General features: G+C 36.7%; 1 protein-coding gene across 3 annotated transcripts in view; it reads left to right on the forward strand.

Annotated features, from left to right (window-relative positions):
• ZNF385D (zinc finger protein 385D) overlaps positions 1-17,804 on the forward strand; it is a 397,048-nt gene that overhangs the window by 369,753 nt on the left and 9,491 nt on the right. For all 3 annotated transcript variants that reach the window (XM_071735522.1, XM_071735523.1, XM_071735524.1), the window contains one exon: positions 15,691-15,924. In XM_071735522.1, the coding sequence (XP_071591623.1) occupies positions 15,691-15,924 (234 nt within the window). The remainder of the gene's footprint in view (positions 1-15,690; positions 15,925-17,804) is intronic.

A 17,804-nucleotide genomic window follows, 5' to 3' on the forward strand; every position in this document is an offset into this window, starting at 1 on the left:
CCTGTGAATTACTGAGCTGTTAGGCCAGGGAAAAAGAAGAGAAGCTGATAGGAAAGAGCTTTAAGGCCTTAAAGTTCAAAGGGGAAAAAAAGCAATATACATAGGCAAGATTAATGGAAATTTTTCAAAAGCTGGGGAGATAAGCTTTTGAGATAAAGATATGTTTCCAGTTTATTAGAACATTGCTGAGATATTTTTCGGAATTTCCAGTCTCTTTTGATTTACTGTTGCTGACACAAATATTACCTCTTGGAAGCCTGAAACAGAAAAAAAAAAAAAAAAATTACCATTTGTTTCCCTCCATCATGCATGCTGATTAGTTTGTTACTGTATGGATGCTGGCATTATTTATTTTCTTTTTTTAGAAAATACATCATTGAAGCATTTCTTTTGGGAAAAACACATGTAAAGAGCTACATGGACTTTACTGACAGGTATGAGAAATTATATTTAAGAAAAGGTAGACCACAAGCTAGGCCTAAAAGTGTTATCATTCTCCCTTAAATTCAACTGGTTAGTTCCAGTAATTATAATCTGATGTACAGTATGTGGAAAGATAAAAACACCTTATTTTTGTGGAATATATTGCAAAAATACCATTTTGAGACTTTTTTGTAGACTTTGCTGTTGCAAGAACAATTGATCTTATTCCATTTCTGGTGCTACATAGAGAAAAATTCTGATTTGTGGTCTCAACCTGCATTTGAACAATCAAGCAGAATAACTAGGACTCCAGTGCTGCAAATTCAGCCCACAGTGACTGGGGAATGCAGACACTCCCAGTGATTGCATTGGGGAGAACTTGATTATATCAAGTCTTAGACCAATATTACCAGTGGCAAAATTAGCAGAATCACTGCATTGACCCATCATCCTGAATACTAAAAGTGAGATCATACAAAGTTCTTCTCTAGTTTTAGTGAATACAATTGATAAGGAATACTTTTTTTTTTTAGGATTAGGGATAAGGAATTTTTTTTTTAGGGTAGGGAATATTTTTATTTACTGTTAAGGAATAATTTAGGTCATGAAATGCATTCAAGGGATAACTTGGAAGTCAGAGAAGTGATGTAATCAGCCCACGAGAGACTTTCACCTATGCTCCATGGAATGAGAAACCTTTGTTTTACAGTTATAAATAATATCCTTGAAGGAAATATGCTAGATAGGTGTGCTCTATAAAACCCAGCAGGTTTAATTTCAAAGACATTTTAAAAAAACACTGATTATCCAAATATTTTGCTAAGCCTTGCTTTTCCTGGGATGTCAATTGTTACATGGCATTTTTTCAGTATCCCCATAGAGCAAAGAAGAGATCTTTCTCAGACTCATCTCATTTGGCACTGTGGCAGCTGCACATTTGGACTGATTAAAAGTATTAATAAATTTAGATAAAAGAATTGATAATCAGCTATCCATCTGCAGATTTTTTGGCACTAGGCACAGATAGGTTAGATCTGCAATTCCCTTGTCCACATTGTCTATCCGTTTTAATTCTGCCCTATCTGCTGACATTTGAAACAGCTGTTACAGCCTGAAGTCACAAAAAGGCAGATATTGCCAAGCATGGATGCTTTCCAGTCCAATCCTATTTATTTTTGTAGAATTAGTGAAAAACCTAAGTCTGCAGAGAGATATATTGATCAGTTGACTGAGTTGTGATTAATGCATTAGGGAAACCTGCTTGCTACCTCTCAAGTTCATGCACTGAATGGTTTAAAGTTATGACTGATTCTTCAGAGAGAAAAGATCCATTCACAAGCCTTGCTTATGTGCTTGCAGTGAACCTAGGAGTGTAAACTGGGATGCAAACCGTGCAGGAAAAGAAACTGGTAGGTTGAAGTCAGTATATACATTCTGTCCAAAGCTAAGGCAAGTTCTTTGAGTTTCTGCCTGAGATAACATGTTAGAAAGAATCCTATGGGCAGTCGTAGCCCTTAATGTGGGGCTGGAATGTCAGTTATTGTGAGCTATATCTTTAAACCCTGGAAGAGCAAAAACTAGAATGTATTTTAATCCAAATAATCTTTTCTGGAATAGTTAAGTAGTGCTGTCAATGATATATGAGATTACAGTCAGATGAAGACAATGATGATGATTAGATATTGAAATGGACAGTAAGCGGATTTTAAGGGGTTGCTTGCTTGCTTATTATGAGGCTTTTCATTGGCTTTCCACTTAAGCTGAAAAGTAGACAGATGAGACATAAAAGGGCACACAAAAATTTATAAAAAATACTATGGGGAAAAAAACCCCAACCACTAGAATCTGTTGCCTTTTTTTTGGTTTTTTGTTTGGTTGTTCTCCATTTCAGTTAGAAGAAGGGAAAGTAATTAGTAAACCATTGCAGTTCCTTGCTTTCAAGAGTTCCATTTTGACTTTTCTACCATAATTGGTTTCAGGCTGCCTTTGTAAGGACTATGGATGGGCTGCTTAAATTAAGAAAGCATCCAGTGCTTTGCTCTCATAGCTAATAGTGGCTCCACCCTACCTCAATGATTTTTAGCCTTGCCATGTAAAACTAGGAAGTCTGTTCTTCTTTGTACTGTAATTCTAAGAGTTCTTGTGTCATCAAAGATGCATTTTCTACTGCGTGCTGTAATATTTGAAGTGTTAGAATACCATATCTACTATACTTTTTACTAACAAGTGTAGATGAAGGACAGAAGGAGTGAAAGGTTTTGTTCTGATATAAATTGACTTTGGATTATTACACTGCTCACCTGCTGGAATTTTGCCTTTATTTCTGACAAAAAATGTCTGAAAGCTTCAAGTTTAGAAAAACATAGTTTGGGAGTACCGCTTGTAATCTCTGAGTTGTGATATTTATGATTGACTTAGGGACTCAACATTCTTGCAGAATTTTGCTGGTGAAACAAAGCAGACTTTTCAGATTGAACGAATTCAGTCGCATGTACCCTGATCTTCAGCTATATTTTGTCACCATAAATCATTTTGGGAGAAGCAAATATTCAAGGGTTTATCAATTGTGATTTTCAGCCATGAAAATGAAAGATGTCTGTCTTCTGTTCTATGTTTGTGTGGATAATGCAGAGCCCTGACAAATCTGGCTTTCACTCTGACTTGGACATGCGAGAGGTCAGATACCTGTGTGCTATCTAGTAAATAGACTTGGGAAACAGTACAGTAGCTTTATGGGAAGCTACTGGTGGAGGGCTTATTTTTTACATCCTTCAAAAGCCTTCTGTTTTCTAAGTTACCAGTAAAACATTTGTTTTAATGTTGTATACTATAAATATATATATGTATATATTTAGCATTTATTTAGTATAAATAATGCTAAATTTGCATTTTTTAATTTTTGAAGTGGAGGGGAGATATTGTGTAAGCCTTTGAAAAGGAAGGGGGCAGCAAGGAACTCCTTTTTCATAGTAGTGGAAGTCTGATTTTGTTGCTTTGGGCATTTTTCCCATCTTCTTTCTTTTCACCAAAAAAATCTTATAGTTGTACAAGTCCATGAATTTTTCTCATGGTTATGGATCAAGACATCTGATGATCTATAGTTTCACTTGATCTACAGTTCAGACGCTTTGAGAGGAAGGAACCTATACTCTGTTTTCTGATCAATTTACAGTCTTTCCCACTCACAAATAAAAATTCTATATAAATATATCTCCTGGAGCTAAAGTACCACTATATTCAATTGGCTTACAAGGTCACAACTGATGCAGATTTCTTAAAAAAGAGCTAAGCAAGCTCTCTACCTGTCTGCCAAATAGATAATTGTTAAGCATATTATAAGGGAACTGTTTGTACAAGTGTTGGCCAAATTCTTTACCTTGAGAATTAATCATTTCTCGTTTTCATAAATCACTGCATCACAAAATGGTGGGGTTTGGAAGGGACATCTGGAGATCATATAATCCAACCCCCTTGCTGAAGCAGGTTCCCCCAGAGCAGGTGAAACATATAGAAAGCTGAAACCTGGATTTCATAGTGAACATTGCTATTTCATGGATGGGCATATTGGAAGTTTTGTTTCAGAAGAGCAGTGCTGTCATCTTTCACAACCCATGCTGAGTTTTCTAAAATGCAGTGTGATGCAAAGTGATCCTAAGTAAACCCATTTGGAATTTCGTTTGTATAGTGTGGTAGCAACATTAGGATCCTGAGAACACGTGATGTACTGTGTCAGTGCCAAAGAGAAGCTTAAATGTTCTTGTACTGGATGTTGCAGAAGCTGTGGGGTGTTCAGAAGTATGTTGTTGCAGCTGCTATTACTCTACTAATGCAGGCATACTAAAACTGCTTTACTAATATAAAGAATTAGGCTCTTAATTCTGTATATTTCATCCAAGTAACTATTTTTTTTAAGTGCAATAGGTTTCCCCTGCAAAAAAATAATAATAAAAAACCTTTATCCTAATGGCTTTTGATTATTTGCTAGCTTTTAAGCAGAAGCAAGGAAGTGGAGGTAAAATGCACTCTTATAATGAAAAAAGTTACTGATGCTAAACTGAGTGAAGGTGTGACTGTGGAATGGTGGTGTGATTGTTGCAGATATGTGATACCTCAAGCTTGTATGTTCATTAACAAATAATTACATGGCTGAAAGGCTGTTGAGGCAGACAACTTGTACCTGATCACCTCGACGCTGTGTAAACATGAATATGAAAAATGCATTCAGCTATTCATAAAATAGCTGCAAATGAGAGCAACTTTCAAATATCTGGGTTTGTATTGGTGCTTTCATGAACTCTTATTCATGCATTTGTCTCTGTTGCAGTTTGTATGGGAGAAAGGTATGGCAGAATGAAAACTAAGGAACCAGGAGTTCAGTATATTACACTCATAATTTCCTTTCTCTTCCATCTTTCTGTCTCTCTAAGAGCTAATACTGGGTCTGAATGATGTCAGATCTAGTGATGTCTGAATAAATGTCATGTACAAGAAAGGAACAAAAAAGTAGCAACAGGAGGTAGGGTGCAATCTTGCAAGTGGTATAGTACTTGTATTCACATTTAGGAGGGAAGCTGAAACCACTTTTGTTGCTACTGTGTTGTGTTGTTAGGGAAAGAACTATATGCAAAGGAAAATGTGGCACATGTAGAGAATGACAGCTTGGGTTTACCAAATAAATTAATAAAAAGAATGCAGTTATGCTCATGAATATCCTTCCCTACTGGAAAACAAACTGTGGAAAGATTAACCATTACAGAAATAACACAAACCGTTTGCAATTCTCAGCAGCTCTGCTCCTTTTTCATTGGGCTGTTTCCTTCAAATGTCCCTCCAGAACAGGCTGTAGCTCTCACTTTGCCTATGGCTGACTGGCTTAGAATCACACCATTTACACTCTAGCTACCTTCACTCAGCATGACAGAACTTTTGTATTTGCAAGTACTGCACAAAACCATCCAAAAAATTAACTATGTCACTTTGACTAGTAATGAATGTCGCATTTAATTTTCCAGATAACGTAGGCCTTTACTGTCAGCCTGTCAGAGGATGTATAAAAGAAGGCAAAAGCCTAGCAAGAATCAAATGCCCCACCTGAGATCCTGCAGATCTTTGCTAAGATAGTCTTCTGCTGCCATTTTGCTGATAATTTTCATTTTTAATATGCAACTGCATTCTTTTTCTGTCACTGCAAGCCAGGAGCAGTGATTTCCTTACTAAGGCCTATTCTGCTAGCTTGGTGTTGTAAAATACAAACCCATCATTGTTTTATGTCTAATTGATTAAATCAAATAATATATTCGGTTCTATAAGCTTCAGAAATGGGGATTATATCTATGATTGGTGCCATTATGAAATATTTTTGTGATTTTCACTGTTCCCATTGTGTGTAAAAGACTTTATATAACTCACCAGAAGAACACCTTTGCACTAGGAAAACATCTCTTCTTCCATTTTCCTTCTGTAGAGAGCTTGCCTGCTAAAATTATGGTACTGGCTAGATAAATATCCCAAAGAGTAAAGCAGAGATAACATCTTTTCTGGGTGACAGTGGACTGGAAGAGAGAAGAGGTATTTCAGACCCTTCTGCCAAAGAGAAAATTTGATGCGAGGGAACTCACTAAATTACTGAAGTAGACAGGTTTCTCTTGTTCTTTGCCTAACCCCAGGGTCATCTATCCAACCTCACCGTAGTTTACTTGACATGTTTATTCTGCCAACTAATGTAATTAAACTAATAGTTCAGTTGGTAGCAGACTGCCTGAACGTAAAGACTGATGCATGATAACCAACAGACGTGTTACTATTGCACAATATAATTGTTATATTAAAAAAAACCCCAAAAGCAAAAAAAAACCCACCAACCCCCCCCCCCAAAAAGAAGAAAAAAAAAAAAAAAAAAAAAGAAAATAAAAGAAGAAAGAAGAAAATGGCAAAACAAAATCTGTAAATCAGGCCAAGAACTATGAAGACAGCAAGTTATTTATTGTTGATCTGGATTCTCTAAAGAGCATTCAATATCTTTAATTGTAATTATGACACAGGGTGTTTTGTAAGCCCTTTGTTTCAGTCCTAGCCCAGAAGTGACCTATGGTGGGTTGGAGTGGGAAGAGAGTAACGGGGAGAATGTAGGCAATAGTAGGAACATTTGTTTCAGATGATAGAACCTGGTGGATATGTAAGTGCCAGTTAAATAGATGGTTATAGTAACTGCAGCTGTGAGCAGTAAAAGATCCTTTCACAGACTCTCTGGAAATTGCAAGAGATTTCCTTTCCCAAGTACTTTCTCTGGTGCTACTCTTGGGATGCACCTGTCAAGCTATGAAACATGTAACCAACAGTATGTGATCAGCCAAAGGAAAAATTGAAAAATTCCGTGTAAAAGAACTGAAAGGGACTAAAAAAATCTAAATGGGATAACGGGAAAGTCAAAGCACTTATTCACTCTAAAGGTTAAGAATACTAACACTACCATCTCCTATTCTGTTTTCTCATTTCTGTTTTCTGTTCCTTGGGAAAATTTGTTCTTGCAAAATTTGGGTGTTTGGAATCTCAACTACTTACAGAAAAAGCAGGTGTTTGTAAGAAAGCTATTGCTGATCAGTTCACAGAACACATCTGCTACAGGTTCTACTTATGGTGCACTCCAAGACAGATGTCTGAAGGAATGTATGTCTTCTCCCTGTTCTCCTTGCAAAAAATGAAAAAAGTTACACAGTTACAACAGATGCTTGTACAGCTTTTGGCAATTCCTATATTAGACACAACATTAGTTTACTGCCAAAACCAGATTTACTAGCTCAATGCTCTCCAGTAAAGGAAGTAAGCTGCTGTAAAGGGAATAGCTTTAATAATTCCTGGATTCGAGACTGGAGAATGCCATGAGGTATTACACATATGAGGGTGGTCAGAAGTCAGAGTTCTCAGAAATTCTGAGTTGGATTATTTTAATTTAGTACTAGGCTCTAGGACAACAAATCTGTTTTGAAACTTAAACTTTAAATGCAGGCTTAGAAGAGGACATTCAATTTGCTTGAAATGCAGGACAAAAATCAACTCACTGCTTAAAATGGAGAGAAATCCTATTCAATCTGCAGTCCAGTTCACTTATTCTTTCCTTGTTCCATTTGATTAATGAAAGTAATGTATTTTCTCTCCTTCTGCCAGGGATTAATCTTCTCTGTGCTTCTTTGTTTTTGGTAGCAGATTGCTGGGGGACAGATTACACAGTAAATTGTTTTTTGAGATCAAGTTTTAAATAGCCTGCTTGTTTTGTGAAAAAGACTTCTCAGTCTCCAGTAGTGTATAGCCTGGACTCTGCCTGCTCTATGTCTCTGTTCAAAAGAAGGGAAGTTTAGGAGAGGCCCCTTTCAAAGCTCACTTCCCTCACTACATCTGATAGCAGAAGGTGAAAGGGAGCAAGCTTGGTTGGTGCTTCCTTCCCTGTGTCTACAGGGTTGACGTGCAGGGGCAGCAGGCAGACACTGCATTGTAATTGCCTAATGGCCCCAGTAAAAATGATTATTTCTTCCAGGTACTTGGCTTGAGTTAAAACACTAATGGGTGTTTGGGTGGGGAAGTATTACTTTGAAGCCATTGCTGTTTGGGACATAGACAAAAACTAGTCCATGAATTCTCCTTGGAGAAGTACTGCCTTTACTGCTGATTAGGTATAATTTGTATCACCCAGGCCTTGGTGGTGAGGCAGGACCTATTTTTAAGTAGCATTTTGAACTACTGTCTACACTGCTGATTCACGTGGTGCCAAGTATGTTCTTGGACATGGGAATGCAACCACTGATTATTTCCACTGCTATAGCTGTCTCTAGATGGCTTCTGGCTGAAGCTAAGTCTCCAAGATATCCCTGTGCTGAGTCTGGTGTGCAAGTACGAGCCAAGGAGGGAAATGCAGTTCATGTGCAGCTGACCTGTTTTGGAGGGTAAGAGAGTTTAATAATATGGATGGGGACTTCTATACACATGCTGTCCTCTGCAGAAAGGTACATTCAAGGAAAATTCATTTTACTGCAGAATATCTTACAGAACCTTACCCTTTAGTGGGCTGTTAGCTTTTCAGGAATTGTTTTCGATTCCTTGTTTTTTAGTGGTGCTGAACTCCAGTTTCTGCACATGCATTGGGATTAACTACAAATATATTTTTGACTGTGTTTGCTTTTACTTAAAAGTTGGCAAATGCATGCTGAAGCATGTGCAGATGTAAAAGTGGTGGCAGTTTGCCAGCGTAGCCTTTGATGTTTCCAAGCGTGAGAGACCTATGTATAGGATAATACAGCTTTCCTTCTATATGTGTGATTAAACCCCCATGTGCATGTTTTATTCCTTATCTTAAAAGAAATGTTTTACACTGCAGCCTCCAAAATAAAAAAAAAAATGTAAACTATCAAAATGAAATCGAACACCCTGCCTAGTGTATAACCTTCAAGGTAGAATCAAAATAGAAAATGTGTTCTTTAAGCAGAGGGCAAATCCTCTTCGCACTTGGCTGTAAGCTCCACCCTTTAAACACTTTGTCCTGGTTTGAAATTGAATTTTTCACTACATGAGTCTCATTAATTAAATGGCAAGATTAGCTGCAGCCAGCAATACGTTCTTCCCCAACAGCTTCTTGTGTGGGGACCCTTTCACTCATAGTTGGTGAAAGCCATTTTTCTTCTGCCTGGCTGAGAAATCTCTGTGCCATAAAAGACAGCTCAGCACCCAAACCTCATTGTCACTAAGAGTTACCTAAAATAACTTGAAAAATAGTTTCTCATCATCATCTTCTTTCCTTTCAGTCATGTTTTTGTCAGCTACATTTGCCTGAGAGTCCAAAACTCAGATGCGGCTTTGACATTTCCCTACCTTCCTCCTTCCCTTTCCACAGGCCTCTTACCCCCAGCTGTTGCTGTTGCTGCCAGCTCTGTTCAATTAACCTCAACAGGAACGCAGTCATCCCTCTGTGGTTAATCCTGTTCAGGATTAATGAACTGTGCTTTAAACCAAGGGAACTGCTAGTGAAAATGAGGTATAATTTCGTTAGAAATTGTGAACTGCTAATTAATGAAGAAGGTTATTTTAGGACATGGCATAATCAAGTTGAACTGGAGAAACAAAAAATCCAGAGAGCAAATATGTGAAGTTTGCTACTTTCCTTTTACTCACACTCTCACCATGGATACCTTTTGTCACCAAATGTCCTGTTTCCTTTGTCAATCTCACCAGGTCGGCACCAATGCATGGAGCACAGGCAGAAGTAAAACAAGGCCACTTGCTATGGAGCCACTTGTCTCTTCATCCTTTGTTTGAGTGATGAACACTGTGTATAATGTGATTTATTGAATTGTTAAAAACCAGGGAACGGTCAAAATACTGAAGTCGTTGCTTCTCCAGTTATGAACCCAGAAAATTCCTGGTATTTGGCTTTCATGCTGGTCCTGAGAAAGTTTGCAGTCCTTGTGTTTCTCAGTAGTGCTTGCTTTACGCATGTCAGGAAAGGCTTGGGCAGGATCATAGAAACACTCAGTTTTCCCTTTCTGGATATCAAAATCAACGATGATAGACACCTAGATAAATCAAAGAAACAAGGAACTTAGCAAAAAAGTGACTGACAAGCCAGGGTCAGGTGGTGAAGGGTGAGGTAGAGGAAAAGAGGGAGAAAAAGGGAGGCAAAACAGGTGAATAACTGGTTTTAAAAAACAAGATAAGAAGCAGCAGCTCATAAAAAATTTTCACATTCTGTTCCTGCATGGTCACATGCAGCTTTGTTTATAACTTTAGAGCTCTTGGCTCTTTATGGCTTATTAGTTAATATCTATTCTGTAAGAGATTAGGAAACTATCATAATTTCCAATATTTTGTGTCACTTTACCAAAAGAGGTCTTATCGTAAAGGAATGAAGAACATAACTGTCATTCAGATATTTTTTTTTCTGCAAAAAAAACGCAGTACTGAACTCTAAACCATGATACTGCCATTAGTTTTTTCTCACAAAAAATTACATGGATCCTTCCAAGGGGTCTTTCTCAGTTCTAAAAATATCTGAGTAAAAAGATATCCATTCTGGGAAGGATATGTCTATTAAAAAAAAAACAAAACAACAAAAAGCAAACAAACAAATAAACAAAAAAACCCCCAAAAAGTAGATTGAGTCCAAGTTTTGAATGTAGAACTGAGTCTAATGACTGGAATTTTCAAATGATCCTGAGCAAATTTTCTGTACCATATTTTGCAATGAGCGAAATATCACTGAAGCACAAAATATGCAAGTTTGTATTCTGCAGATATAAAAGAGTAGGACCTGATATATTTGAGTCAAAGTTCTTCAAAGTGTTTTGTTTATGTGCCAGAGCCACACATTCTTATATTTTAGCATACAAATGCAGAAAGTCAGCCAAGCACAAAAATAAAATTCAGTTGTACAGTTATTTTTGAGATGGTACTTTGTTTTTAGTATACTCTGCTGTTGTATTTATAGTGTCAAAAGAAGCTACATCTCTTCAAGAGGGATTACTACAGAGGACACAGAGCATAGGATTTTCAAATCAGGCCAAGGAAACTGAGGATCCAGTTCTCTGCAGACAGGAACATGTCATTATCAAGCACCCATACAGTTGCATGCTGTTGTTACTTGTGGGTTTTCTCTAAGCGAGCTGGCTGAGAACACTTTTGCAATACTAAAAGGTCTTATAGAAGTATGAAATATTTCATATCCAGTTCTGTTTTGTTATGAGAAAGAATGTGCTTTTAAGTTTCTTTGGGAGTGGGATGTTTGGAGGTTTTTGGTTTTTCTTTTTCCTGGACATGGCATGATTATGAGTCAAATGCTCAATCCTGTCATATCAAAGGAAAAGTTTAATTTAAATGACTGTAATGCATGGGTATGTGTTAAATCACTTATTTTTAAATCATGACACTTGAGATTGCAGAAGAAATAATAGGTCCATAAATAGTTGTGATTTGTTTGAAGACAGCGCACTTTCCTCTTTGTGGGTCTATTAATAGTTTCAGGATAAGAAATTCTTATGCTTAGTAGCAGAAACTGATGATTGAGACTCTCACGTACTCAGAAGAAAAACCTGAGTTGTAATTTTCTGTTTCTTCAGATTAAAGAAAATTCATGAATCTTGTATCTGGGATTTAAAATTAATCCTGCTTATTTAGGAAGACCTTCATCACAAACTTGCAGCTTTATACTTGAACTATCCATAGTACCCAAAGGACTCAGTTCTCACAGAGTTTTTTTCATCTGGCTTTCTCTTCTTGTTGAAATAAAACTTTGGTTTTACCAGTGAGCAAGATTATTTTTTAATGTAATATTTTTTGTTTTGATTTGGTTTGTGTTTTTTATTCCGTTGCTATATTAAGACCAGGAAAGAAAATGGATTCTTGTGAATCCTGAAGCATTCCCCTTCTTTGCTTCTGGAGTCCAGTTCCACACAATATCAGCAATCAGCTTCTATGCCAAAGCCAGGCAGTGACAGTTGCAATAATGAATATTTGCTGCAGGCCACTGGTATGAAAATAGCACAGTGCTGCAAGCCTGCGTCACCAGAAACAAATCTTCCATTGGACTGTGACTGAATTTCCAGCTCACTTTTAGATCATTTATTATTGAAATAGTTCTTAAAATGTTGTCATAATATAATGTTAAGAAATGCTGATTCAGTCTTCAAGGCATCAGTTCAAATGCCTTCTTACTCCTTTTTGGTGGTTTGTTGGTTTTTTGTAATCTCCTACACCTTTAATGCTGTATTCTGTATTTAGGGCACAGCACTGTGTACAGGCAGCCACACTGTAATATATTCAAAGATACATATGCTAGTTAGGTTAGAAGTTCTGGTTAGAGAAGGATTTGAATTAGTTCTTTGTAAGCTTACTTGACAGCTTTTAGAATGTTCTCCCTTTAATTCCTGCAGATAATTCTCAGATTTATATGAGGAGAAGCAGCTTTGCATCTTTGAATGTGTTATGGCTTTTAGATGGTGAACTTGGATGGTTTTCTTGTAAATCTTTTGATGTCAATAATATATTTGCATTAGTGTAATGTAAAATGTATTAGTATGGAGTGCCTTTTGAAGGTATATGAGTAGAACATATTCTCTGAATTTTGCTATTTTTGTTAGTTGAAAAATATGCTGATGACATTTACTATTTTTAGTTTAATGATATATACAATACCACTTTAATGCATGCATATCAAAATACTGCCAAAAGGACTAGCTTAATCAATTGTGTTTTATTTTCACTTTAAAATAATTACATGGTGAAATATTAGACCAACATATATATAGAAAGTCAAATATTTGAAGCAGAATAAAATCTGCAGTCATGTAAGCTCCTTTTTCTATTCATTGCCTCACATTTTCCTATGGAAAATAAAGAAATTACTATCTATATTTTTCTCAGAGCAAAATACCAACCCTTGCACTGCAAAGCTAGCAGCAGTACTTGTGTACATATCTAATTTCCTACAAGATTAGAATGAGCACCAAACTTGCCAACAACCCTTAGAGGATGTTAATATCCTCTCTCTTTTCCTTTTCTCTCCCTGGAACTGTCTTCCATTTTACCAGCAACATACACTGGCAAAACCAACTATGGTACAATAGTCCCAATATGGAGAAGAGTTTTAAAAGCAGAGTTAAGTACTGCTGCGAGTGGGCTTTAGAGGAAAATAATTTCAAGGAGGCAACTTTCAACTGAAGGAAAGCTAACATCAACATAGATTCTCTGGAATGGGAAGTTAGTGACTGGTTGAATGTATCATTTTATGGACATTTTTTAAAAGGCTTCATTTACTCATCACAAAAAGTTTAATATTTTGAAACAGTATTTTTCTTCTGAAACATTATTGTTGGTCTGTAAAAAAATAATAAATAAGAACTGAATGTTAAGCAAGGTAACACCATTCTTTCTGCACCAGTTGTTTGACACCCTCACTGCCTTCAGGATGTAATCACCTCCAGATTTATTGTCAGGAAAAATAAAAACCCACGCCTCTGATTAGACCTCATATGGAATCTTACTTTTGCTATATGCTTTAATGCCTGGGAATATGTAGAATTTTCGCATGACAAACTTTGCTTTCTTGATTTTATGAATAATAGTTTTTAAAAACCCTCTGGGAGAATTTGTAGAAACATTACAAAATATGCAGTGTATAAAAATTGACAAGGCTTGAAGAATCCTATTCCCACTGGCTGAAGGGGAATCACACCTGGATTACTCCAATGAGATTGTTCAACCAGTTCCAAGTAGGTGATATTTCCAGATCTCTGTAGGTAGGCTGTTCTCAAGCTTTACAAGCTTTGATATTAGAGAGTATTTCCTGATCTCTAATCTAAGTCTCTTTTCATGTAATCCAATAGTCCTTCTCCTATTAGTAGGGATCAGGGAGAATTCTTTGTTCTCTTATTTTTAGCTACGTTCTACAGACATGAAAAATGTTGTCAATGTTTACCCATCCTCTTCCTTTTCTTTTTTTTGGCTTCTTCCCTCACAACCTTTCTCTTGTTGGCTTGCATTTGTTTGCATTTGTTGCTGGGTTAGAAACAAAGCAAGTAATTGTTAATTTTTGACACTGCAATTCCCAGACTGGACACAGGGCCTCCAGTGCCAATTAGAGGAGAAAAAAAAAAAAAACCTTCATAAAGCTTTCGCTTTGCACTTCTGCTGTGGTGGGAACCTTTTTCATAACATAAGAAATCTGTGGTCACCTTGTTATCTGCTACTGACAAGTCTTCTGAAAAACAAACAAACAACCCAAAATCAAACAAAAAACCCGACCTCCTCAAAAAGCCATAGTGCAGCTGTTGCTCTTCATCCTGTTTTAATATATCAGATTAATCATACTGAGTGTTGGTTCCTGTAATTGCCTTTATTGAAAAGCACCTATTTTTCTGGACTGTCTCTCCACCATATTAGAATTTTGAAATCATGTCTTTCAGCGTGTTTTTCCCTAACTCACAGTTTGCTATTTTCAGTGAATTTATTTGGCATGTTCTTTGCTAATGCAGTTCTTGAACAATCTTGGTCTGAAAGGCACCTCTGTAGCATCAGTTAGTTGTGTCCCTCCTGAATCATAGCACATAGAAGCAAAAGAATTGTGGATTTGCCTATTCTAATAAATGCCAATGAATAAAGCATAGAATGGGTTGAGCACCACTGACACCAAGGCGTGAATGAAACCAAAATGAGCTGCTTATGTTGGAAAGTACCCAGTTCCAGGTGTATCTGTAAAGAAACATGAGATTTCTTAAGGGGAAGCTACTGCTCAGTGAGCTTAACATGACAACATACAACACTACAAAGGCAGAACATCTCCTGTCCCCTACTTGTCATCTTCTTCATTGTCTCACTGCTGGATTCCACTGTCCTTTACCCTGCTAAGTACTTAACTATCAAATGATACTGTTATATCCACGTGTCATGAATGTATAACTAAAACCAAAATATCAATACATATTTTGACACTCCTGGATCTGAAAACTACAGAATAAACACGAGTTCTTAGATGCAAGCACTAGGTTTCCAAATACATTTAGGTATATAACATACTTACATTTTTTCCAAACGAATGATACAAAGAACAGAAATCCTATTAGTGTCTGTGTAGGTCACAGATATTGAATGTTGTATATTTAATTACTATTAGTGGTTTTTTAATGTTAATGTGAAATAATGGATACTAACAATGCATACATAAATATCTAATGTGTATTATTTTAATTACCTTAATTCATTTAATATTAGTTTTGCCTAATATCAAGTGAAGTATCAATTAACATTTTATTTTATCAAATATCAAGAATATACAATTGTATTTGCTTTAGTTTCATTAGTACAGAATATCAAAACTTTATCTTTACTGCTCGATTGGTGTAAGTATTATTCGGCACTGTGGCACCTTATGCACCTGAAGTGCTGCATATAAATTTTAACTGCCTGTTGTACTGGTAATTTACATGACCCCTTTTAGTGGATTATTTTTCAGTTGTACATCTAGTCTAAATTACTTACCTTTCAGTTTAGGAATTTTGTATTTACTGGGTGTTAGCAGGGTGCAGGAAACAGAATGCCTGGCATTTCAACACATGGGAGTACTGTGTTTCTTTACCACACAAAATACAAAAATAAGGTCAGATTTAGTTCATTACCATTAGTCAAACCAGACTCTCTGTGTGGTTACAGCATTAGGATGCAAGCAAGCAAATGCTAAGGGTCACAACCTTCATTTTGTTTGTCTGTTTGTCTGTTCTGTAACGCCCACAGACGCTACCACAGGGACACCAGCAATATCAACGACGACAACCGTGGAAATTCGGAAGAGCAGTGTTATGACAACTGAGATCACCTCGAAAATGGAGAAAACACCCACGACAGCCACTAGCAGCACCACATGCCCTTCCGTCGAGACTGAAGAAGAAAAAGCAAAAAGACTGCTGTACTGTTCACTATGCAAAGTCGCTGTCAACTCTGCCTCGCAGCTGGAGGCGCACAACAGTGGTGAGATGGAGCAGTGCTTGCTTGCTTCCTTTTTTTCCTTCTGTCTCAAGAGCTCTGCAATTATCTTCCCCTGAATAGATTAGATCTCTTGCAGCAGGGGACAAAGAGGTGGCAGAAAACTGGCAATTACATGGAATTCATTAACTGTTAAAGAATAAAAATGACAGGCAAAGAGACTTTCATAAAGAGGGAAGAAAGGAATTTTATTGCATGGAAGTTAGCCATTTTCTTACATTTTAGCTTTTGCAGCTTCCAAACATTATAGAGCTAAATGACAGCACATGCTTCATTACCTTTGGTGTTCAGAGTTTGCATACTTTTGTTCGTGCCAGTTAGCAAAGATAGTATGAATGCCATTAGTTTTGTTTGAAATCTAGCAAATTAAGGCTGAAAGAGGGAGCATCAGTCAGTCAGAGTTCAATGACAGGAACTCCGCTCCCTATTCTTTTAATAATTTGTTATAATTATGTATGATTTACCTTTTTTTTTCATCAGCTACTAGCAACTGCTGCATGAGAGTTGAATGTGTAAATGCTTACATGCATCTTTCTTAATTTTAAAGCCTTTTCTTGTAACTAGAGTTAGTAGCATCTCTAAGTTCCAGTAGTAGAGAGCCATCATTCACAGTCACTATTTTAACCCTGTTCTTGATTGGCTTTGTGGTGAGCAGAGTTAAAAGAGTTTGGGATTTAATATGAATATGGTAACCACCTATAATATTTCTAAAGAAAAAATCTTGATTTTGGATGTCAGGATTTACTTACTAGCAGAGTTAGGAGACAGGCAGAGAACCTGAGGTTTGAAACATAGACAGTGATGTTATACCTGCAGCAAGATGGTCAATGGTTTTATGACAAAATAAAAAAAGAAATAACTTTGGCATGTCTGTAGAGTCCACTTAAATTAAAAAGGAAATTATAATTTGTTGGTATGCATGAGAAACAAAGCCTAATTAGTTTTGAATACTGTGTTTGCTGTATGTCAGATCTTCAGCTGGTGAAAATTCCAGTTCATAAAGTTGTACTCATTTAACCTATTTAACTACATATAAGGATTAGACTCTAAACATTTTTCAGATGGAGATGAGCGCCAAAACATTATTCTGAATATATAAACACAAGTTTTTGCTGTTTGTGCTGATCAACTGTGCGTGTGCTCACACACATGTTGCGTGCTTGTAAACATGTACATGTGGAATGCATACAACAGTCATCAGTAGAATCCTGCTTCTGTACACAGTATTAGTCCATTCTCATCACAGACATGGATGGAAGTCAACAGTGTAAGAAACTGTTTAGTCTAAGTAAAGGTAAAACAACAGCATACTATTGTTTTCTATCCAATCTTTATTTTAATGAAAAATGCAAGTGCATTTTTCTCACATGCATGTTTTGCATGTGTTTGGTTTTGGTTTCTGTCCAAACCATTAAGGATCCATAGTTTGCTGCCAAGACCCTCGTCCCCTTTTTGATTTGGAGACTAATTAGTTCATTACAGATTTAAGTGTAAGCTACCTAATGCACACTGGTTATCAATCTGTTCAGGAGGCCTACAAATCAAAGCCAACTACATCTTTAATAGCTGAATTACTCTTCTATTGCAACTACAATTCAGGTCTTATTAGCAGCAGGAGTTAATGAGAAAAGTCACACCCATTTAACTTCCCGTCAGGATACCTGATTGTGCCACTGCTTACTGGTGTGGCTGCTTCCTTCTTAGTGCATTACCTAGAGATTTGTTTTTTACTAATTAATTATCAGATGTGAAATAATGTTACATTGGTATGATTCTGATACAGACAAACACAGGCATATTCCAAGGATAGCACATGGCACCAAGCTGAGGTTCATGTGATTTTCTTTTTAAAAGAAAAGAATGAA

Source organism: Heliangelus exortis, chromosome 2, assembly GCF_036169615.1.
Source record: "Heliangelus exortis chromosome 2, bHelExo1.hap1, whole genome shotgun sequence".
Classification (NCBI taxonomy): Eukaryota; Metazoa; Chordata; class Aves; order Apodiformes; family Trochilidae; genus Heliangelus; species Heliangelus exortis.